This window comes from Geotrypetes seraphini, chromosome 1 (assembly GCF_902459505.1).
Source record: "Geotrypetes seraphini chromosome 1, aGeoSer1.1, whole genome shotgun sequence".
In the NCBI taxonomy this organism is placed as follows: Eukaryota; Metazoa; Chordata; class Amphibia; order Gymnophiona; family Dermophiidae; genus Geotrypetes; species Geotrypetes seraphini.
Window position 1 is genome coordinate 107,020,451 of NC_047084.1, and position 24,609 is coordinate 107,045,059.

The 24,609-nt window shown below is 46.4% G+C and overlaps 1 protein-coding gene across 2 annotated transcripts in view; it reads right to left on the reverse strand.

Annotated features, from left to right (window-relative positions):
* FAM219A (family with sequence similarity 219 member A) overlaps window positions 1-24,609 on the reverse strand; it is a 278,937-nt gene that overhangs the window by 53,019 nt on the left and 201,309 nt on the right. For both annotated transcript variants that reach the window (XM_033935584.1, XM_033935593.1), the window contains exon 3: window positions 4,559-4,661. In XM_033935584.1, coding sequence (XP_033791475.1) covers window positions 4,559-4,661 — 103 coding nt within the window. The remainder of the gene's footprint in view (window positions 1-4,558; window positions 4,662-24,609) is intronic.

Below are 24,609 nucleotides of genomic sequence, written 5' to 3' on the forward strand. Positions count from 1 at the left end.
CTCGGACTGGAAAAGCATCACCAGTGGAGTGCCGCAGGATTCGGTGCTTGGTCCTGTGCTCTTCAACATATTTATAAACGACCTGAAAATTAGAACAAAGAGTGAAGTGATTAAATTTGCAGATGATATGAAGTTATTCAGAGTAGTAAAGACGCAGGAGGACTGCGAAGACCTGCAAGAGGACATAAACACACTCGAGAAATGGGCTGAGACATGGCAAATGAAGTTTTACGTGGACAAGTGTAAGGTGATGCATGTTGGTAACAAAAATCTTGTACACGAATACAGGATGTCTGGTGCAGTACTCAGAGAGACAACCCAGGAAAAAGACTTGGGAGTACTGTTTGACAAGTCGATGAAGCCATCCGCGCAATGCAAGGCAACGGCGAAAAGGGCAAACAGAATGCTTGGAATGATTAAGAAGGGGATCACGAACAGATCGGAGAAGGTTATCATGCTGCTGTACCGGGCCATGGTACGCCCCCACCTGGCATACTGCGTCCAGCACTGGTCGCCATACTTGAAGAAGGACACAGTACTACTCGAAAGGGTCCAGAGAAGAGCGACTAAAATGGTTAAGGGGCTGGAAGAGTTGTCATACAGTGAGAGATTGGAGAAATTGGGCCTCTTTTCCCTTGAAAAGAGGAGACTGAGAGGGGACATGATTGAAACCTTCAAGATAATGAAGGGAATAGACTTAGTAGATAAAGACAGGTTGTTCACCCTCTCCAAGGTAGGGAGAACAAGAGGGCACTCTCTAAAGTTGAAAGAGGATAGATTCCGTACAAACATAAGGAAGTTCTTTTTCACCCAGAGAGTGGTGGAAAACTGGAACGCTCTTCCGGAGGCTGTTGTAGGGGAAAACACCATCCAGGGATTCAAGACAAAGTTAGACAAGTTCCTATGGAACTAGAACGTATGCAGGTAGGTCTGGTCTCGGTTAGGGCGCTGGTCTTTGGCCTGGAGGCCACCGTGGGAGCGGACTGCTAGGCATGATGAACCACTGGTCTGACCCAGCAGTGGCAGTTCTTATGTCCTTATGGTCTCCTTTCTGCTATTTACTCCTCTCCTGTGCGCTCTCTCCTGCTCTCTATCTCTCCTCTTCTGCCTCCTGTTCGCCTGCCCAACTCAGTCCCTTTTAAGGGGGAGCTCCGGTGGATGACGTCTGGGGGTGCGCGGAGCTACCTCTCGCCGCTTGCCCCTCGCTCTCTCTCCTTCCTCCTGCCTTCTGCCTTCTTCTTCCTGCTCTTTACTCCTCTCCTGTGAGCCCTCTCCTGCTCTCTATCTCTCCTCTTCTGCCTCCTGTTCGCCTGCCCAACGGGAAGGTCATTCCATAATGCAGTCAATAGGAAGGAAAAAGATCGAGCAATTTTGCTGGTTGATCAAGAACCTTTGACCAAAGGAAAAGATAATATATATACTGTATGAATAGTACTACAACCCAAAATGTTAGAAGAGTTTAAGGTTAAGGGTGTCAGAGAGTCAAACAATCCATGAATAATTTTATAAACAATACAAGCACATTTAAACTGAACACTGTAACGAAACAGGAGCCAGTGTAAGTTCTTAAACAATGGAGTAATGTGCTCGAATTTTGACTTTCCAAAAATTAGTCATGCCACACTGATCTGTATTTATTGTAACCTTTTCTGATTCCCTTTACTTAAACCAACTAGATAGAATTGCAATAGTCTAGCTGAGCTAAATAACTGACTGGACCAATACTGCAAAATGGTGTTGGTAAAATAAAGGGTGGACACTATTCAATGTGCGTAAATTAAAAATATATTTCTTAATCAGATGATTTACCTAATGATGGAAAGAGAAGAATCTAAAATGATTTCCAATACTCTAGAAGAGAACTCTGACCTAGATTCTCAAAACAAAATTGGCATTTAACGCAGTTGCTAAATCCGTTCCAGCCAGTTTATGCTGCATGCATTTTAGCAGCGGATTATCAAAACGGATTAAGGCTGTCTTTTGTGAGCTTTCTAGTAGTATCCGACACTGCCATGCAATGGGCTTTTCAGTATTCAAACGAACACTCCGGTGGATTTTTAAACATCATCGAGTCATTCTCCAAGAGTGAGGTTGGCTTTTAGCGACAAAAATCAGCGACTGATCCAGGGGTTCCAGTACAGTGCAAGCACTGTTAAAAAGTGTTCATTTTGACTGTGGCATATGACAAAAAATAAAATTACAGCCTGTTTTTTTAAAAAAACGGGTGTAGAAAAAGTATGCTTCTTGAGAAACATGCGTTATAGCCCCCCTCAGCAGAGGGAGAGATGTCCACTCTCTCCCGCCGCCAACTGACACACCCCTCTGGCAGCGGGAGAGATGCCCAATCTCTCCTGCTGCAAACTGACACAACCCCCAACCCTCCTCAGCAGTGGGACAGATGCCCATGTTATCCCGCTGCCACACTACATCCCCCATGCCTCCAACGACCCCAGAGGGAGAGCTGACATGATGGAGGCAGCAAGTTTGTGATGCTGTTCGTGGTGGGAAAATTAAAGAAGTACAGGGGAAGGGGTGTGCGCGGCGGGGGGGGGGGGGGGGGGGGGGGAAGGAGCAGGGGGTGGAGAAGAGGGCGGGGGAGGGGCACTACCACCCCAGATGCCACTCACCCTCATTACGCCACTGACCCTGGTTTAGTTCATCTACTGAATCCCCTGCTAAAAATGACATTGCATGCCGCTGTGGGTAATACATTGAAATCTGCTCAGTGTGCAGCAGCAGCCAAAAAAAGCAAAAGAATGTGATGAATTATTAAGAAAGGAATAGAACATTAAAACCATCAGATTTGGCTTAACTTATTATTAGAATGCTTAATCATTATTTCTTATTGTTTTGAAACATGACCTGTTGTTCTTGTCCTTCCCTAACCTCTCATTGTCCTCTTTTTGTTCAAACCATTGTAGTTCTACCCCCTTTCCTCTTGTCTCTGTCTGTCGTCCGAGTTTGGCCTTGTTTGTATATTTTTGACTTCCTTGTTTCCCCCTATTTTTAATACGTACATCACTTTGAAATGTTTTTTTTATAAGCGTTTGTATCAAATTTTAAATAAACTTGAACTGGAAACTAGAAACTTATAATGTCTTCTTAATGTTCCATGGTGTGACCACCTTAAGCCTTGTATGCAATTCTGATCACCACTTCTCAAAAAAGACATAACAGAATTTGAACTGTTGAAAGATTAAAAATGAATAAAGATTATTTAAAAAAAAAAAAAAAAAAAGAATTCGAACAGGTAAAGACAAAGGTGATGGGATGACTTCTCTATGACTTCTGCCTGAAGAAGAGACAGCTGAGGGCAGATATAAAAGAGGTCAACAAAATCCTGAGTAGAGTGGAGTATAACAGGTAAACATGAATCAATTGTTCACTCTTTCAAAAAGTACATAGACTAGGGGACACTCCATTAAATTACATAGTAATATGTTTAAAATAGGTGAAAAATATTTTTTCACCAACATATGGTTACACTCTGGAACTCATTGTCACAGGATATCCTAAAAGAAGTTAGTATAGCTGGGTTTAAAAAAGACCTGAACAAATACATGTAGGTAGAGTCCATAAATCGTTACTAAAGTATACCCAGGAAAGCCCCTCCTTATCCCTGGGGTCAATAGCATGAAATCTTGCTACTTTGGGGGGATTTTGTCATGCATTTGTGACCCATGGCATAGCCACGGATGATCCTGGGCTCACCCAGTTTGGACTTGGGCTCACCCAAAATTGTAGCACTCTTGCTGTGGCTGGTGGGGATTCCCAAGAGCTCCAGTTGAATATTTCCTCCACTCGGGGTAGTTAGAACTCTTCTAAGCAGCAGTCAATAGTGTGTCTCCAAACTGACGTTGATGTCAACATCGGGTCCCTCCTTGCATGCTCAGTTTTTGTGCATACTCAAACACTGAGCATGCACTGCCTGTCAGCGGTGGCAGTAGCCCAGGAACACGGCTGAACTGCCACTTGGAAGTGCTCTGGCTGCTGAAGGAAGAGGAGGTCTTCGGTCAATGGGGCATGGGGATCCCCATCAGCTCAGGGATTTATACTTTGAGAGGTAGAGAACAGAAGTGATAGTGGACGTGAGGGGCAAAGGTGGAAAGAATTTCATGCCCCTTCACCTTTGGCTCAGGCACACTCATAATTGGCTATCTGGCAACGCTACTACTTGTGACTTGGATTGGCGACTACTAGAAGCAGGATACTGAGCTAGATGGCCCTTTGGTTTGACCCAATATGGCAATTCTTATGAACCTTCAATTTTCCTCTCATAGACCTGTGCTATTTCCCTAGAACATGGGTGTCAAATGTCAGTCCTCAAGGGCCGCAATCCAGTAAGGTTTTCAGGATTTCCTCAATGAATATGCATGAGATCTATTTGTATGCACTGCTTTCATTGGGGAAATCTTGAAAACCTGATTGGATTGTGGCCCTCGAGGACCGACATTTGACAACCCTGCCCTAGAATATCATTTTGTGCATATAAGAACTGCTTCTGGAAGTATCACACTCAGGTACACATACGCTGTTCTTGAAACTTGAAAGCCTCTACCTTGTTCTCGCCATCACATTGTTCTTCTTGGGCTGCTGATTAACTGGACTTCCCACACTGCCGTTCTTCAGGGACCCCTTCCTGGCCAGCTCCCTCTGCTTCTCTGCACAGAAAACAGCAAGAATCATAATGTTCCTGGTAAGAGGCAAAAATGTTGTATTGTACACTAATGAGGCATTAAAATAAAACCTGCAAGGAGATCGACTGAAAGACAAAATCACTTTGTTATCCAAACAAAAGCCATTACCATAATTGCACCCTTATAGCGCATCACGCCTCTGTTTTCTTTCTATTTTTAAGACCCATCAGAGGATACACTTAATTTAGGAAAGTGGGGGTAGAGATAAATATTCAAAAGATGTGGCTGTCTAACTTTGGGGAGTAGCTACTAGAGAGATCCTCTAAACCCTCTTTTCCCCCCAAACTCAACAGATAAATAGTGCCCAAAGATTTTAGCAGCATTAGAAGAGATGAGGAGGTGTTCCCATGTGATGATTAAATGTTATGCATTTGGTCTTGCATCGACACAGTTATGTATATAATTCTGGTTTGGGCAAAAGGTCATTTGAATGTTATGTGGATAACTTTATTCACAGATAATATACAGCAGACTTACATGAATAAGTTTTTGCAAAATATTTTTGCTTGCCAATGGCTTACTGAATATCAGCCTCTCAGTTTTTAATCAGACTTTGCTATGGCCACCTACAGAAATGTACATGTTTCTTATTTCTTTTTTAAATTTATATTCCACGCAATCTAAAAGTATAGGAGGATTACAAACTAAAACATACATAACCATTAATTAACATAATATATTTCTAATAGTGTTAATTACTGCAGGATGTAATAATATATAGAGACAGTAAGAGAAAGGAATTAACACTTAGGGAATAGGTAACATAACACATATACAGTGATACATTAATAATGGTGATAATGTTAATTGAATAATTATTGGAAACTGCAGAGGTCTGCAGAAACAGTACAGATCTGGGAAATTGCTGATGAAGGATAGGAGGGGAGGGACATGAAACATTCCTGAGCTAGCCTATTTGTAACTATCTAAGAATACAGCACCTCCAGAACATTCTGGCTCAGCGTTTTAACAATATAATGGACAAAGACTTATTGAAAGATTCTGCACGTAGGGCAGGGGTGTCAAAGTCCCTCCTTGAGGGCCACAATCCAGTTAGATTTTCAGGATTTCCCCAATGAATATGCATGAGATCTATTTGCATGCACTGCTTTCATTGTATGCTAATAGATCTCATGCATATTCATTGGGGAAATCCTGAAAACCCAACTGGATTGCGACCTTCGAGTAGGGACTTTGACATCCCTGACTTAGGGTAAGGACATAAGAATGGACCCGTGATAGAGGGGTGAGATTGTGAATAACCAAATATGGGAAATAGGGTTTGAAAAGGTTCAGATCCCAATACTGCCTCACACACATACTCTGTCGTCTCTGGTACCGATACATCGGGGGGGCATCTCATTAGAAAGAAAAGAACACACATGCAGTTGCATGGCCAAAGAGATGTCCCTTTATTATGAGTGCTGCATACATATTTATAGCATTTTACATGGGTCAGTTTTTTCAGCATATGACTGTAGGAAAGACCATAGTTGGTAACAGGATACATAAAGCAGCTAGAAAGAAGTAGCAAACATAAGGGGGGGGGGGGGTTAGTGGGAAGTTTCCATCTAAGGTCTAGCAATGTTGCTTATCTCTCTAAAGCACAGGATGTGGGGATCAGTACATGAGGCGGAATGACCTTGGCAAAACTAGTCAGCTACAGAACAGAATGAGGACACAGAGCTCAGAACACAAAGAGAAAAGGACCTTGTGATTTCTTGGCAAATACAAACGGTTTCAGCAGTGTTTTATATGTTACACAAGCAGGAATGGAATAGACTTACAAGGAATAGACTTACAAGAAGTATATGCCCCTTCAATCCCCTTTTACGTCATGAAAATGACATCATAAGTGAACAGCATCAGGTTGGAGGGAGAGATATTCCAGAGATGTCTCTAGAGGAGGGGGTGTAGGAGCAGTAATACGAGCAATACAACACATAAGCAGTCTAAAAAGGACATAAGCAACATGGGTACAAATAATAATAGAGATAATAAAAATAATAAGGTCTTAAACCTTTCCTTGCATCCAGCTAAAGTATTTGGTCCCAAGGATTAGATAACCCAGAATTAAGTTTGAGCTCAGCAGAGAGTGCCTCCAATTTAAGGTGGGAGACAACACATGAACAGGTGAAAAACAACATAAGCAATGAGAATACAAATAATGAGAAAAATATAAGCAATCCAAGCAACACTGTCATGTACCTAATCCCTGGCCTTGTACACATCGGGGAACCCTCTTGGGACACCAAGAGCAGCAATATAGACAAGGGGGGTCAAAGCTTCCGGGAAGGTCGGGGTCTGTGGTTGGGACCGGTAGGTGCTAACCAGGACTGCAGTAGAGTGATGAACAGCAGAGTTGACTGTACCATTTAATCACAGGGACCAGGCAGGGCAAGCAGCCAAGAGCTAGAGAGTCAGTTAGCAGGAAGGCCATGCCAGGTTTGGAGAGGAACATGAGCCAGTTTGGTGATGCAGTCCACATCTTTCTCGAGCACGGTACCATCATCATCAAGGTCAAGGCAGCAGTTATAGGTGGAGCTTGCCACAGACGCCACTTCTGCAGCCAGCAAATAATCTAGGGCCAGGCAATAGACTTACAAGAAGTATATGCCCCTTCAGGGTTGGGGGCCAGAATGAGGGTAATGGAAGAAATAAGCAGGGGCGGGAAAAATGGAAGTATAGAGGGAAACATTTGATAGATTGTGAACTGTTACTGCTCTAACCAATGAGCAGGCAGACAGGAGGGACTAAGAAATTTGTGGATTAACTATATAATGGGTAATTGCTTTTTTTTTCCCAATTCTTTATTCATTTTTTCATCTTACATCAAGTGTACAATAATACATCAATTAAATCATACACATCACTTGAATTTCTTTTCTAGTATCATCTTCAATATATAAATTAAGTCCCTTTCCCACCCACCCTTTCCACAAATATTATAAAGCAAACATATCTCACATATAATAAATTGAAAAACATTGATTTAACCAATAATATAGCTATACATCCCCCCCTTTCCCAAAATTATAATTATACTTTTAGTGTAAAAAGGTGTTTAATCATTACAATATGTTATCAATGGCCCCCAAATCTTTTTAAAATTGTTATAATTCCCTTTTTGTATGACAATTATTCTTTCCATTTTGTATATGTGACATAACGAGTTCCACCAGAAAGTGTAATTTAGTTTGGTGTAATCTTTCCAATTTCTGGTGATATGTTGAATGGCAACTCCTGTCATTATTAATAAAAGTTTATTATTATTAGATGAAATTTGACTTTTTAATCTCATAGATGTTCCAAATAGAATTGTATCATACGATAGGGCTACATGGTTTTCTAATAAACAATTAATTTGAGACCAAATTGATTTCCAAAAGGCCATAATGCAGGGACAAAATAAATTAAATGATCTAGAGTCCCTGCTTCCAGATTACAGTGCCAGCATTTATTAGACTTAGAGCTATCTAATTTTTGTAACAAAAAGAACCAAGTTTGCCTCATAGATGCAGACACTGTACATATCATTCTCCAAGACCAAATTCGTGGCCATTGAGATGCAGAAGTTTGATGCTTAATCTCAATGCTCCAAATGTCTCTAAGACCACTCTTTGGTTTTTTATTCATGAATCCAGATATAATGGGTAATTGCAGTAAGCTCTGTGTGCCTACTTTGTTATTTTTTAATGCAATTTGGACATCCTTTCTGCCAGAAAGAAAAAAAGATTCTGCTTTACCACGAGACTTTCTGGAGTTTCTTAGTGAGTTGTGTCTTTGTTTCATACATTCATGAATGTATTTTTGTTACGAGACCAACAGCATCCACATCCCCCTGTATGGGCTTTCTTCTTGGCTTATTTTTAAGAAAAAGCTTTCTTGAATAAATGTGTCTTATGCTGGTTTCTGGAAAGACAAGATCTGTTCTATTCAGTAGCATGTGGGGCAGAAGGCCTCAGGCACTGTCTTGGCAGGAATGCTGGCATCTCTCTTCTCCCCTGACAATAGGGGTTTCTTAAATGCACTCCTCCCCCAGTATCTCATAAAGTCTTCTTTTCTTCGCCAGCAATGAACAGGAACCCCTTCCCACTGCTCATGACAGCCTCAAGTCATCTTTCTTGTTCGCGGGATTAGGAAGTTATGTCAGAAGACAGACTCGAACACCAAACACAGTGGGGATACCTTGTGGGGCTATGGGTCTTTAATTCATGACTCTATGATTACATTTAATTCGTGACTCTATGATTACAACTCAACTTCAATGCCAAAAAATGCAAAGTTATGCACCTGGGCAGCCAGAATCCATGCAAGTCTTATACCCTTAATGGCGAGATCCTAGCAAAAACGGTAGCAGAACGAGACTTGGGGGTAATCGTCAGTGAGGACATGAAGTCTGCCAATCAAGTGGAGCAGGCTTTGTCCAAGGCAAGACAAATCATGGGCTGCATACGAAGGGGTTTCGTCAGTCGTAAGGCGGAAGTCATTATGCCATTGTATAGATCCATGGTGAGGCCCCACCTGGAATACTGTGTGCAATTCTGGAGGCCGCATTATCGCAAGGATGTGCTGAGACTGGAGTCGGTGCAAAGAATGGCCACCCGGATGGTCTCGGGACTCAAGGATCTACCATACGAAAAACGGCTTGACAAATTACAGCTATACTCGCTCGAGGAGCGCAGAGAGAGGGGGGACATGATCGAGACGTTCAAGTATCTTACAGGCCGCATCGAGGCGGAGGAAGATATCTTCTTTTTCAAGGGTCCCACGACAACAAGAGGGCATCCGTTGAAAATCAGGGGCGGGAAACTACGAGGTGACACCAGGAAATTCTTTTTCACTGAAAGAGTGGTTGATCGCTGGAATAGTCTTCCACTACAGGTGATTGAGGCCAGCAGCGTGCCTGATTTTAAGGCCAAATGGGATCAGCACATGGGATCTATTCACAGGGCAAAGGTAGGGGAGGGACATTAAGGTGGGCAGACTAGATGGGCCGTGGGCCCTTATCTGCCGTCTATTTCTATGTTTCTATGTTTAGATTCTGCAAAGCATGTGTTTCTTAGTCACATTCTCGATAAGTTGTAAGTTATTGATTCTGCAGCTTTGTGTCTTTGATCCTGAAGCATGTTATTGACTCTGTAGCGTATATATCTCTGTTCCTAAAAACAGAGAAACAGGACTCGACAAGACTGCTACGCCAAAACTGCGCACTGAGAAATACATTTCAGTAGCACATACATAGTCTATGAAAGATCATTTTTCTCAATTTACAGTTCTGGCGTAGCAATTGTGTTGAGTCCTGTTTCGATGTTTGTATTAAAGACTCAGTTTTTTCTTAGAGAGCAAAGGAGACCCTGCTCGCTGTCAGCAAAGAATAGAAGCCTTTAAGAGATACCAGGTGGGAGGAGTGCATTTAAGAGATCCCCCCATCACTGGGGGTTGGGATGCCAGGCACCAGCTTCCTCCGCCCCAGGTGCCAACTTCCCTTGAAACTCCACTGGTTCTATTTCGGTAGTTCAGAAAGTGCATTCCAAAGCCAGACACCCAACTGTTTATGAAATACAGCCTCGACGTGCATGTGATGATGACACAGCTAAAAAATTATTTTCAGTCAAGCAAAATATTCTTGTAAAGCAGCATATTTTTAAAGCTGCTGTTATAATGGCTGGGGCCTCATTATTCAAGAGCTTGTGAATCAGCGAAAAGACCTTGAACCAAATCTACCAGGTCACTGGAAGCCAATGCAAATCAAAGAAAACAGGTGTTACATGTTCAGTTCCAGAACATTTTAACATTAATTCTGTGGTTGCGCTGCTGGCACACCTAATTATAAAGCATTGCAATAATCAAAAAGTAGCATCATACTTTGGATAACTAACCTAAAATTCTCCCGATTAAAGTAGTCATGTGGAGGGGCATTTTCAATATATCTAAATCCAATTTTGGACATTTGGGGAAAAATGTCCAAAAATCCAATAGAGAAAAAGGCCATTTTCCAACCAGAAAAACATCCAACTTTTTGTTTCACAAATAGCCATTTTCTAGATGTGTCTGTCCTCAAAGCATATATCTTTTTGAACTATTAAAAAAAAAAAAAAATCATCCAAATGAAAAATGCATAAAACCCAGCCAGCATTCTTAACAGACTGTCCACATAGACATCCCAGCACAGCACGGAGGAGGCACTGTAGTGAACTTCATAGACAAGATCCTAAGTACACATCTCACCATGACCCCCTTGCATTTTATGATGAGCCCTCCAAAACTCACCCAAACCTACTCTACCCAACTGTATACCACCCCAATAGATCTTATGCCTGTAATAATAATAATAATAATAACAGCTTATATACCGCAATACTGTGAAGTTCTATGCAGTTTACAAAGATTAAGCAAAGGTACAAATGGATTGACTTTAAGAGGGGAGGAAGAAAGAGGGTTAATAGGACAGGAAATCCATTTTTGAGGAGAGAGTGATCAATAGAACAAGTTAATCGCTATAGAGGGGAGAGAGAAGAGAGGATCAGTTGTCTAGATACTTTAGGAACAGGTGTGTTTTCAGACGTTTCCTAAATTCCCCATAAGTAGTGGGCGAAAGCAATTGTTCTAGGTCTTTACCCCATGATGCTGCTTGGTGCGAGAGAAGATGTTCATGGTGTTTTTTCCATTTACAACCTCTCACTGGGGGGGAAACGAAGTTGGAATGTGAGCTTCTCTTGTGTCTGTTGGCTGAGAAGACGAAAAAGCACAGTTACTTACCGTAACAGGTGTTATCCAGGGACAGCAGGCAGATATTCTTAACACATGGGTGACGTCACCGACGGAGCCCTCGGTACGGACCTTTTTAACTAGAAGTTTCTAGTTGGCCGCACCGCGCGTGCGCGAGTGCCTTCCCGCCCGACGGAGGAGTGCGTGGTCCCCAGTTAGGATAAGCCAGCTAAGAAGCCAACCCGGGGAGGTGGGTGGGACGTAAGAATATCTGCCTGCTGTCCCTGGATAACACCTGTTACGGTAAGTAACTGTGCTTTATCCCAGGACAAGCAGGCAGCATATTCTTAACACATGGGTGACCTCCAAGCTAACAAAGAGGGAGGTGGGATGGTTGGCCATTAGGAAAATAAATTTTGTAACACAGATTGGCCGAAGTGTCCATCCCGTCTGGAGAACGCATCCAGACAGTAGTGAGTAGTGAACGTGTGAACTGAGGACCAAGTGGCCGCCTTGCAGATTTCCTCGATGGGTGTGGAGCGGAGGAAAGCCACAGAAGCAGCCATAGCTCGGACTCTGTGGGCCGTGACAGATCCTTCCAGTGAGAGACCGGCCCGAGCGTAGCAGAAAGCAATACAGGCAGCAAGCCAATTTGAAAGTGTCCGTTTGGAGACAGGACGACCCAAACGGTTGGGGTCGAAAGACAAAAAGAGCTGAGGGGCTGTTCGGTGAGCTCTGGTACGATCAAGATAGTAAGCAAGGGCACGCTTACAATCCAGCGTGTGCAACGCCTGTTCCCCAGGATGCGAGTGAGGCTTAGGGAAGAAGACGGGTAGCACAATGGACTGGTTGAGGTGAAAAGCTGAGACCACCTTGGGAAGGAATTTAGGGTGGGTACGCAGAACAACCTTGTCATGGTGAAAAACAGTGAAAGGTGGGTCGGCAACCAGTGCATGCAGTTCGCTAACCCTCCTGGCAGAGGTGATGGCAATTAGGAAAAGCACCTTCCAGGTAAGAAGCCTGAGCGAAGTAGTGGCAAGAGGCTCAAACGGAGGTTTCATGAGTGCTGAGAGAACCACATTGAGGTCCCAGACGACAGGAGGAGGCTTGAGAGGCGGTTTGATATTGAAGAGACCTCTCATAAATCTGGAAACCAGAGGATGAGCCGTGAGGGGTTTTCCGAGAATAGGCTCATGAAATGCAGTGATGGCACTGAGGTGGACTCTGATAGAGGTAGTTTTGAGGCCAGCATTGGACAGCGAGAGCAAATATTCCAATACAGTTTCCACCGCTAAGGAGGTGGGTTCCTGATGATGCCGGAGACACCAGGAGGAGAATCTGGTCCATTTCTGATGGTAACATTGGAGGGTGGCCGGCTTCCTGGAGGCATCCAAGATGAGGCGGACCGGCTGAGATAGGTTCTCTGGAGAGGTCAGCCCGAGAGAAACCAAGCTGTCAGGTGGAGCGAAGACAGATTGGGATGCAGTAGAGACTGATGTTGCTGCGTAAGTAGAGTAGGAAACACAGGAAGTAGAATAGGTTCCCTGGAGCTGAGCTGGAGCAGGAGTGAGAACCAGTGTTGGCGAGGCCACCGAGGCGCGATAAGAATCATGGTGGCGTGGTCTTTGCGGAGAGTTTGGACAAGGTCCGCAACATCAGAGGAAGTGGAGGGAAGGCATACAGGAACCGATCCCTCCAATCGAGCAGGAATGCATCCGGGGCCAGACGGTGAGGAGAGAAGAGTCTGGAGCAGAATTGGGGCAGCTGATGATTGTGAGGTGCTGCAAAGAGGTCCACCTGCGGAGTGCCCCATCGAGCAAAGACGGAGAGCAGAGTCGGAGGGTCCAACGTCCACTCGTGGGGTTGAAGGATGCGACTGAGATTGTCGGCCAGAGAGTTCTGTTCGCCCTGGATATAGACCGCCCTGAGAAAAAGATTGCGGTCCGAGGCCCAGGTCCAGATGCGCAGAGCTCCAAACAAAGGGGGCGAGATCCGGTGCCGCCTTGCTTGTATTATGTAGTACATGGCGACTTGATTGTCCGTGCAAAGGAGGAGGACTTGAGGGCAGAGGAGATGTTGGAAAGCCTTGAGGGCATAGAACATGGCTCTGAGTTCCAGGAAATTGATGTGATGACGGCGCTCCTGTGGGGTCCAAAGTCCCTGGGTGCGCAGATCTCCTAGGTGAGCTCCCACGCGTAGGGGGACGCATCTGTGGTGATGATCATAGAGTGGGGGGGCAGATGAAAAAGCAGACCCCTGGAAAGATTTGAGGAGTTCAACCACCATTGGAGAGATTGCTGAAGAGATGATGTCACAGAGATGGGATGAGAAAGAAGGTCCGTAGTCTGTGACCATGGTTGGCGAGAGGTCCACTGAGGCGTACGAAGGTGGAGGCGTGCCAGAGGAAGGACATGCACCGTCGAGGCCATGTGACCCAGTAGAAACCATCATCTGTCGGCAGGGATGGAGGGGTGCATGAGTAACCTGACGGCAGAGATGGAGCAGGGTCCGCTGGCGATCGGAGGGGAGAAAGGCCCTCATTAGCGTGGTGTCCAGAACTGCTCCAATGAATTGAAGTCGCTGGGTGGGAAGCAAGTGCGACTTGGGGTAGTTGATCTCGAACCCCAGGAGGTGGAGGAGAGAGATGGTGTGATGAGTGGCTTGTAGCACGATGTTGAGATGAAGGTGCTTTCACCAACCAATCGTCCAAGTAGGGGAACACCTGGAGGTTGTGAGACCTGAGGAAGGCCGCTACCACTATAAGGCACTTGGTGAAGACCCTGGGTGAGGAAGCTAGGCCGAACGGTAGCACCTTGTACTGAAAATGGTGGTGCAGCACCTGGAACCGTAGGTAGCGGCGAGAATTCTGGTTGATGGAGATGTGAGTGTAGGCCTCTTTGAGGTCCAGGGAACATAGCCAGTCGTGTTGAGAAAGAAGAGGGTAAAGCGTGGCAAGGGAGAGCATTCTGAACTTCTCCTTGACTAGACACTTGTTGAGGTCCCTTAGATCGAGAATGGGACGGAGGTCTCCCGTCTTTTTGGGGACCAGGAAGTAGCGGGAGTAGAATCCCTGACCCCTTTGATCTGGAAGGTACTTCTTCGATGGCATTGAGAAGGAGGAGGGATTGAACCTCCCTCAGGAGGAGGGGGGTTTGAGATGAGTTTGAAGCAGACTCTACGGGAAGGTTGTCCGGAGGTAGAGTCTGGAAGTTGAGAGAGTAGCCGTGGCGTATGATGTTGAGGACCCACTGGTCCGACGTGATGACTTCCCAACGGCTGGAGAAAATGGTGAGACGACCTCCGATGGGTTGTGGAAGAGGTAGTAAGGGTGGATGACTGGCTATGCCCTGGAGAGAAGAGTCAAAAGGGCTGAGTTTGTTTAGCAGGCTGAGAAGGCTTAGAGGGTTGAGTGGCCTGAGAGCGAGCCTGAGCATGATGTTGCTGTTGACGGGGCCGCCGAGATTGCTGGGGAGGCGGGTTGAGTGGTCTGGCTGAGAATCTCCGTTGATAAGATGTTTGTGGCCGATAAGGTCGGGTAGGCGGTGCCTTCTTTTTCGGCTTGATCAGGGGTGTCCCACCTGGTCTCATGGGCAGAGAGTTTCTGGGTGGTGGAATCCAGTGACTCTCCAAAAAGCTCATCCCCGAGACAGGGGGCGTTGGCCAGACGATCCTGGTGGTTGATGTCCAGGTCGGAGTCTCTGAGCCAGGCCAAGCGACGCATGGCTACGGCCATGGCAGAGGGCCCGAGAGGTAAGCTCGAGAAGGAGTCGTATATCGAGCGGGACCATATACTTGCGCATTTGGAGAAGGCCAGAGATGTGCTGTTGGAATAGCGGGACCTTGCGCTCAGGAAGGTACTTTTGGAGGGCAGACAGTTGTTGGACCAAATGTTTGAGATACGAAGGAACAAATGGAAGGAATAGTTGTTTGCCCTGTTTGCAAGCATGGCATTCTGGTAAAGCCTCTTGCCAAACTTGTCCATGGTTTTTACCTTCTCTGCCAGGGGGGGGTAGAGGCATAGACACTGGAGCCCTGAGTCTTTTTTAAGGTGGATTCAACCAGAAGGGACTCCATGGGGCAATTGAGATTTGTCGAATCCAGGAATGGGGAATGACACGGTAAAGGTTGTCCAGTTTACGGGGGGCTCCCGGTACCGTGAGGGGATTTTCCAAGTTTTTGTAGAACGTTTCCCGTAGAATGTCATGCACGGGAAGTTTGAGGAACTCCTTAGGAGGTTGCTCAAAGTCTAGAGCCTCTAGAAAAGGCTTGAGACTTTTTTGAGTCCGATTCCAGAGGGAAGGGATAGGGCAGCAGACATTTCTCTCAAAAATTTGGAAAATGAGGACTGCTCTGGTTTAGAGGTGGCATCGGGTGCCGATGGTTCCTCATCAGATGAGTAGGGATCCTCCTCGGTACCGAGAGGAGTTTCCTCCCATAAGTCAGGGTCCCTGACTTCTGGTCGAGACACCGGGGTGGAGGGCGCGGTATGTCGAGTTTTGGACAAGGATTTTCCAGAGCGCACCGAAACGGTACCAGGGGAGGACGACCGGCGTCTATCTCGGTCCCGAGAAGAATGCCGTACCGCCTGGTGCCGAGGAGGATCCAATGTGGCATGAGAATGAACCACCGGATCGCCTTGAAGTTGTTGGGCCGAAAGGATCGGCATGGATGTGTTCACCGGTACCGAAGGGGTGGACACCGGGGGCTCGGTACGGGGCTTCGGGCCGGTCTGGTACCGGAAGGAGCGGTGCCAGGATAGTGGGCAACAGTTGTTCAAGTTGTTTCTTCAACTGTTCTTGGAGTTGAGGCCTTTAAGATGGCCGAGATACGGTCATCTAGGGGTGGCATCGGAACCGCTTTCTTTTTTCTTCGGTTCCTTAGATGCCGCTCCACGCCCCGGTGATGAGGAGGCCGATGACGAGGCACTCACCGAGATCGGGGCGGAAGCGTTTGCGGGGACCGGTGCGATGCCGGTAGGGACGGTGTCGCCACCGTAGCCGGAGGGCGCTCGAGGGAAGAGGAAGGCTTCTTAGCCGGCTTACCTGGCGCCAGTTGACGCCGATGCGGGGTCGGTCGGTGTCGAGGACGACGGTGCCGATTTCTGAGGTACCGCTGTTGAAGGTGAGGAGTCCATCGCCGACTCGGTGCCGAAGAGGAGAGTTTGCTGAATTCTTCGGTTTTTAAGGGTTCTTTTTTGAAGAGTAGCACAGCGGGTGGTAGGAGTCCGCCCGATGCTCCGGACCCAGACACTGCAAACACCAATTGTGTGGGTCAGTGATGGAGATCGGGCGTGCACACCGCTGGCACTTCTTAAAACCGACCTGCGGGGGCATGAAGGGGAAGATAGCCTCCGCAAAATCGAAGCCCGAGGCCTGTATACTGGCAACAGGCCCCGCCGGGGCAAAAACGAAAGAAAAGGGAAAAAAAAGCAAAGTTTTTTTTTTGCAAATCAAAGAAAAATAAACCCGAAGGTAAAGGAAGAAAAAAAAGAAGGAAAAAAGCGCGAGCGGGAAGGCAAAAAAGTGGTTTCAACGGCCGTTGAAAAAACACACGCGTCTTCTTCGCTCCGCGGAAACGAAGAAACTGGGGACCACGCACTCCTCCGTCGGGCGGGAAGGCACTCGCGCACGCGCGGTGCGGCCAACTAGAAACTTCTAGTTAAAAAGGTCCGTACCGAGGGCTCCGTCGGTGACGTCACCCATGTGTTATGAATATGCTGCCTGCTTGTCCTGGGATAAGGTCAGTTATATATTTAGGGGCAAGTCCGTCTAGTGCTTTGAAGCAGAAGCAGGCAAATTTAAACTTTACGCGCGCCTCCATTGGCAGCCAATGCAGCTGCCAGTAGTAGGGTACATAGGTACAGTAGGTGTTGGGTGGGTTCACACTTTCTACCATAAGTGTACTAGTTAGTTTAGGATATGGGCCTGGATACCCTTCTCTGCAGTCCATTGCACCTACCACTGGCCTTAGAACCCTGAGGTTGTGGGATTAAATCACAGCACTGCTCCTTGTGACCCTGGGCAAGATAGAAACATGAGGCAGATAAAGGCCAAATGGCCCATCCAGTCGGCCCATCCACAGTAACCATGATCTCTTCCTCTCTCTATGAGATCCCACGTGCCTATCCCAGGCTTTCTTGAAATCAGACACAGTCTCTGTCTCCACCACCTCTACCAGGAGACTGTTCCATGTATCTACCACCTTTTCTGTAAAAAAGTATTTCCTAAGATTACTCCTGACCCTATCACCTCAACTTCATTCTATGCCCTCTTATTCCAGAGCTTCCTTTCAAATGAAAGAGACTTGACTCATGCGCATTTATGCCATATAAGTATTTAAATGTCTCTATCATATCTCCCCTCTCCTGCCTTTCCTCCAAAGTAAAGTATACAGCTTGAGATCTTTACGTTTGTCCCCATATGCCTTATGACGAAGACCACGAACCATTTTAGTAGGACTCTTCAGCTTCAAAAAAAAGACAGCTGAGGGGAGAGATGACCGAGGTCTACAAAATCCTGAGTGGTGTAGAATGAGTAAAAGTGAATCAATTTTTTAAAGACTAGGTAACACTCAAAGAAATTACATGGAAATACCTTTAATACAAATAGGAGGAAATATATTTTCAGTGAATGAATAGTTAAGCGCTGGAACTCATTGCCAGAGGATGTGGTAACAGCAGCTAGGTTTAACAAAGATTTGGACAAGTTCCTGGAGGAGAAGTCCATAATCTGCTATTGAGACAGACATGGGGGAAGCCACTGCTTGCCCTGGGATCAGTAGCATGTATTGTTGCTACTATTTAGGTTTCTGCCAGGTATTTGTGACCTGGATGGCTACCGTGGAAACAGGATACTGGGCTGGATAGACCATTGGTCTGACCCAGTATAGCTATTCTTATGTTCCTAAAATCAAAGAACTTGATAGTTTCCATTATGGACAAATTGTGAGTATTGCACATAATCTAAACTAAACTAAACTAAACCTTAGGTTTGTATACCGCACCATCTCCGCATGCGCAGAGCTCGGCACGGTTTACAGAGTTAGGAGGAAAGGAAATTACAAAGAAGGATATAGGAGAGGGACTGAGAAGATAGAGAGGGGCAGGGTACTAGAGAACGGGAGGAGATTACATACCTTGGAGAGAACAAGGTATCAGTCTGAGCAGGAATCTAAAAAACTAGACTAAGGACCTGTTTTACAAAGCCGTGCTAGTGGCTGCTGGGTGATAAAGGCCCCGGAGTCCGTAGAGATTTAAAGGGCTTCGGGGCTGTTGCTGTGCGGCTTTGTAAAACAGGCCCTAAGTTTTTCTTGTTTCGTTACAATAAAGCTCCTGTATAGACAAAGAAAAGTTCCTTTGGTAGAATCTTAAAATCAAAGAACACATCCAGAGAATTATTTGAAATAATCGGTAACTTTTTAGAGCTGTCAACCCTTCTTACTGTTTCAGCACTCAGTGTGAAGGATTTGTTGCTTATTCCTCCAAGAAAGTAAGATTTCATAGAAAATTGATGGCACTTAGAGACTCATTAGGAGAGATATATCACTTGTTAGTAAATCAGAGGTTAAGATAATTATTATTGTAGTGTTGCTACTGAAGTGGAGACTATTCCAACTACTACAATGTCTGACAGCTGCTTGTTAAGCTCCAAAAGAGAGACTACTGGACTGGTGGTCATGCTTTCTTCCTTCCACCTTGAAAATGACTATTACTCTTTATAAGTTCTATAGTGGTGAAAGGCATATGCAGCGCTGTACATTTAATATGTATCTTGTTTTCCCGAAAATAAGCCCTAGCATGATTTTCGGGGTAGGTCCTAATATAAGCTCTACCCCCAAAATAAGCCGCGATCATTAGGTGGGGTGTGGGGCAGGAAGGAATGGGCATCCCTCCTGCTGTAATTGTTAGGGGGGTACCAGGCAGGAGGGATTGGGCATCCCTCCTGCTGCACGATGTACGGGGGAATGGGCAGGAAGGATTGGGCATCCCTCCTGCCGCACGATGGATGAGGGGGGATGGGCAGGAGGGATTGGGTATTCCTCCTGCCGTGCGATGCGGGGGGGGGGAGGGGGTTCCAGCAGTAGGGATTGGGCATCCCTGCTGCCGGTAATCTATGCGGGGGACGGGTTGCCACTAAACTTATCGTGGCAGGGAGATCCCGTGCCGCAATAAGCTCAGCGGCAACCCAATTCTCTAACCTGTGCCTGTGACATGGATATCGGTTAGAGAATCAGGTTTATAGTTACGCGGGCTTAGGCACGATTCTGTATAGGACGCCCGTGTGCAATTCTCAAAAGCCATTACAGAATCCAGGCCTAAATGCACCCACAGCATTAGTGATGAACTCTATGTGCTCACACCCGCTTACAAGCACCCTGAACATGTTCAATTGCTGTTCTGGTACCTTCAATGCAGATCCCTCATCCCCACTGGTGTAGCAAGGGTGGTGGCGCCTGGCATTGCTGTGCCATATGCCCCCCCCCCATTCTTCTTTGCTGCTCGAGTGTCAACCCCCCGTGTACCATTTGAAATATTCACCAGCCAGCTCCCTTCTGACATCACATCCTGGTTCCGTGACCAGGAAGTGATGTCAGAAGGGAGCCAAGGCCAGCGCGAGCAGGAGGTGGAAAATGCTGCTCATGTCAGCGAACATTTCAAGAGGTCCTACAGTGGGCAGAGAGGAGGAGAGGTGTCTGTGTCCCTGCCACGGCAGTGCATGGGGCGGACTGTCCGCGCCCCATCTTACTATGCCACTGCCCACTTCCTGGCACTATCAATGCAGATCCTTCTTTTCCCCCTTTGGCTTTTAGCTGGGGGGGGGGGGGGGTTCCCTGGTGGTTAGTAGAGGAGGTCAAAATCTGGACCCTCCTGCCCCAACAATGCTATTTAGTCAGACGCCAATGGAATAGGAGTATCCAAGCATCATTCCTTCCCCCCACTAGCCACCAGGAAATCCACTGCAAGAACTGGGAGGGGGCTGTCAGTGTGTGGTCTGTATTGAAGGTGCCAACAGTTTTTTTAAAAATAGCTGGAGGGGTCGCAGTAAATGCATTACTGATAACACAGATGTAGTTGCATTATCACAATTCACTTACTAGGTTATGTGGGGAAAGCATGCATTGAGCAATACCTGATGCAGTGGCGTACCAAGGGGGGGGCGGTGCGCCCCGAGTGCCAGCCCTAAGGGGGTGTTCCCGGCCTTGCCATTCAGTCCCCCGCCACCCCCGAAGGACCGCTCGCCCCACTAACCTTCCTGCACCACCTGTGAAGCAGCCCGCAGCAGGATCGCAAAGTCAGCGTCAGCGATCCCTACGCTGCTTCCTGCGCCGCGATCCCGCCCCTCCTCTGACGTCAGAGGAGGGGCGGGACCATGGCGCAGGAAGCAGCGCAGGGATCGCTGACGCTGACTTCGCGATCCTGCTGCGGCTGCTTCATAGGTGGGGCGGGGAGGCCAGGGGGGGCGAGCGGTCCTTCGGGGTGGGTCGGGGCATCAGGCCTTCAGGGTGGGGCGGGCGGGCAGGCAAGCAGGGTTTCAAGGGGGAGGGGGTGACAGGCAGGCAGGCAGGCCTTCAAGGGGGGACAGGCCTTCAGGGGGGTGCAGACCTTCAAGGGGTGCAGGCCTTCAAGGGGGGCAGGCAGGCCTTCAGGGGGGGTGCAGGCCTTCGGGGGGGTGTAGGCCTTTGGAGGGGTGCAGACCTTCAAGGGGGTGCAGGCCTTCAAGGGGGGGAACAGGCCTTCAAGGGGGGAAAGACAGGCAGGCCTTCAAGGGGGGGACAGGCCTACAAGGGGGGGACAGGCCTTCAAGGGGGGGTGCAGGCCTTCAAGGGGGGTGCAGGCCTTCAAGGGGGAGACAGGCCTTCAAGGGGGGGAAAGGCAGGCAGGCAGGCCTTAAAGGGGGACAGGCCTACAAGGGGGGGACAGGCCTTCAAGAGGGGGACAGGCCTTCGGGGGGGGGGGTGCAGACCTTCAAGGGAGTGCAGGCCTTCGAGGGGGGGGGTGCAGGCCTTCAAGGGGGGACAGGCCTACAAGGGGGGGAGAAGCTACAAGGGGGTGGGACAGGCCTTCAAGTGGGGGACAGGCCTTCGGGGGGTGCAGGCCTTCGGGGGGGGGGACAGGCAGGCAGGTTTTCAAGGAGGGGACAGGCCTACAAGGGGATGGGACAGGCCTTCAAGGGGGGACAGGCAGACCTTTAAGGGGGGACAGGCCTTTGGGGGGGACCATGATTTAGAAGTACACGGAGGGAAGGGGGTGTTCAAAGAGACGTGCATATGCCAAACTTTAGGGGGGGGGGGAAGAAATAATGGGTCTGAAAATAGAGGAGAGGGAGAGAGATGATGGACCATGGGATTTAGGGAGGGAAGGAACAGAAAGGGAGAGAAATTGGACACAAGGGATGGTGTGGAGGAGGGATAGAGATACTGGATAGGAGGGTAATTAGGAAAAGAAAGGGAGAGATGGTGGACTCTGGGATGGTGGGGAAGGAGGGAGAGATGCCGGATGAAAGGGTATTTAAGAAAAGGTGGATCTGTGGAGGGAGATGAAAAAAAGGAAAGATACCAGACTTCCTGGGAAGGGAAATGGAAAGGGAGGACAGAGTTGGCAGATGGATGGTTAGCATGCAGAAAGAAGGAGACCCTGGCAAGCAAGTTATCAGAAGAAAACCAGAGCCTTGGACCAACAAGATTTGAAATATAACCAGACAACAAAAGGTAGAAAAATTAATTTTATTTTCTGTTTTGTGATTATAATATGTCAGATTTGAAATGTGTATCCTGCCAGAGCTGGTGTTGGACTGCAAACGTGAGCTAGGATTTAAGAGAGAGGAAAAGTCCTTTTTGTTTCTTTATTTTATTTACACCACAGCGCCAGTGTGGTTAGGAGAAGCCAAAGGGGGTGAAAAAGCTATAAAACCCACCAGGAGTTTTGAAAAAAATCACCCAACTGGGCAGGAAAATCGAATTGAAAAACCAATTCAATAGGGCTGAATCGAATCAAAATTTTTTTCCCTGTATCTGGCAGCATTAGTTTGCGCTACTGTCTTAGAAATTAGGACCTGGGATTGGGGAGAGATGGCATCCTCAGTACTTTATAATGCAAGTGAAACGAGGATTTGGTCAGACTTTTGAAGGGTCTGCAGAAAAAAAATATTGTATAGGCCGGGGACATGAGACAGCAGGAAATGGGAACTTTTCTTCCTTCTATTTTTGTGAATGGAAAGGCTGAGGATGTCAGAGAGTTCAGTTAAAATATGTGCTTTATAAGAAAATATAATAATGTGTTTTATAAAGTTTATAGCATAGCTGGCCTACCCAGTGAGGTGTTCCTAGTGGTGATGGTGGCAGCGTGTCAATGTGTTGAGAGGAAGAGGTGGTCTGGGAAATTCTGCTGAGCAAACTCCGGGCCCATTTCCACCCCCCAGTTAGTCCACTCCACTCAACTGGTTCACACACTGAGTGGGTCTTTGGGTGTTGTTTTGGGATCTCTTCCAGTGGTTTATCTCCTTCTGGTCCAAGGAAGGAAACTTTGTTATCCTTAGCATTGACCTACAGAATATGTTTGTAACAGCGCTGCTTGTGTGGCATTAGGCTATGTAGTGATCGAAAGAAAAAAACAGACCTTTGCACATTTTTGCACTATATGGTGGGTGTATGAGGAGATTCACATTTCCTGCACAGCTAAGTCCGTGTGAAGTTACCTTGTGCTGTATTTGACATCTAGCAAGGTCTCTGTTTGAAAGGAAAGATCTAAACTTAAAAATGAAGTGGCCAGAAGTTATGGTAAAAGCAGATAGTGTAGCTGGTTTTAAGAAAGATTTGGACAAATTCCTGGAGGAAAAGTCCATAATCTGTTATTAAGACATGGGGGAAGTGTCTGCTTGCCCTGGATCGGTAGCATGGAATGTTGCTACTCTTTGGGTTTTGACCAGGTATTAGTATCCTGGATTGGCTACCATGAGAATGGGCTACTGGGCATGATGGACCATTGGTCTGACCCAGTTAGGCTATTCTTATGTTATGTTCTCATCTGTAGGGGCCTTTGTTTTCACTTCTTATTTTAATGTATTTTTTTTTCTGGGAACTTATCAGTGTTTTTTATAATGGGAACAAAAATGGAAGAGAATTAATGTGTGTGGAATGGGGGGGTAACTAATTTCTTCAGCTAAATAATTCAATCCACTTCAAACAGACATAGGAGAACTTGTGCACCATTCACACACCCTCCAATCAAAAACGTCAAAAGAAAAAAACTGTTTGACAACCTCCTAGCCATTCGAGTTGCAACACTCGACCCCCAACTCTACAACCAATTGACATCGACCACAGACTGCAAAACCTTCAAAAAGAAATAAAAACCCTTCTATTCAAAAAACACATAAAACCGAACTAACACAATCAGAACTGTCCCAAGCATCACCTGCAACTACTCCATATGTACTTCTGATGTCATGACAATTCAGACATAATTTATGTTATGTTATGTTTGGAATATAAGAAAATTTTCACTGCCTGTTTCTATTCTGACCATTTATTCTGTTTCATGGTCATTACAAAAAATATTTTTTTACATAGGGGGGGGTGTCAAAAAATGATGGGCCCCGGGTGCCACATACCCTAGGTACGCCACTGACCTGATGGACAGATGCTGGTTATGCCCCTATGAATTACCACAAAGACTGTGCTTTAATTTTTTTTTTTTTTTTTTGCAACTTCTGTATGGCAGCTTTAAATCTTTACTTCATTTTAGTATGCAGGCCCCTTAGACAATTTCCACCTAGGTTTGAATATTCCTTTTGAATCTAAAACTACTGAATGTGCAGTGGATTTCCAATTAATTATATCTGTGGAAGAGGTAACTCACCTACAGACATTTTAGTTACGATTCAGACTGAACCACAACACTCCACTAGAGAAACGCCTCCAATTTTTAGATAAAGTCTCTGCTGCTTTATTGATTTTCTTAGACTTAAGCTTGCTTCTGACACCATAGATCATCTCTTTTTGGCGAAACATTTAATGGAAACAGACCTCAAGGGAATGACCTTAGTTTAGATCTTTTTTTTAGAGGGTGTTTTTAGTTACTTTGGAAGGGCTCTCTTCCTGATCAAAGCCATTAAAGTACAGCATATCTCAGGGGCTGCGCCATCACCCCATTTGCTTAACTTGCAAATGAAATCCATGGGAATCCTTAGAAAAGCCTGTGGTT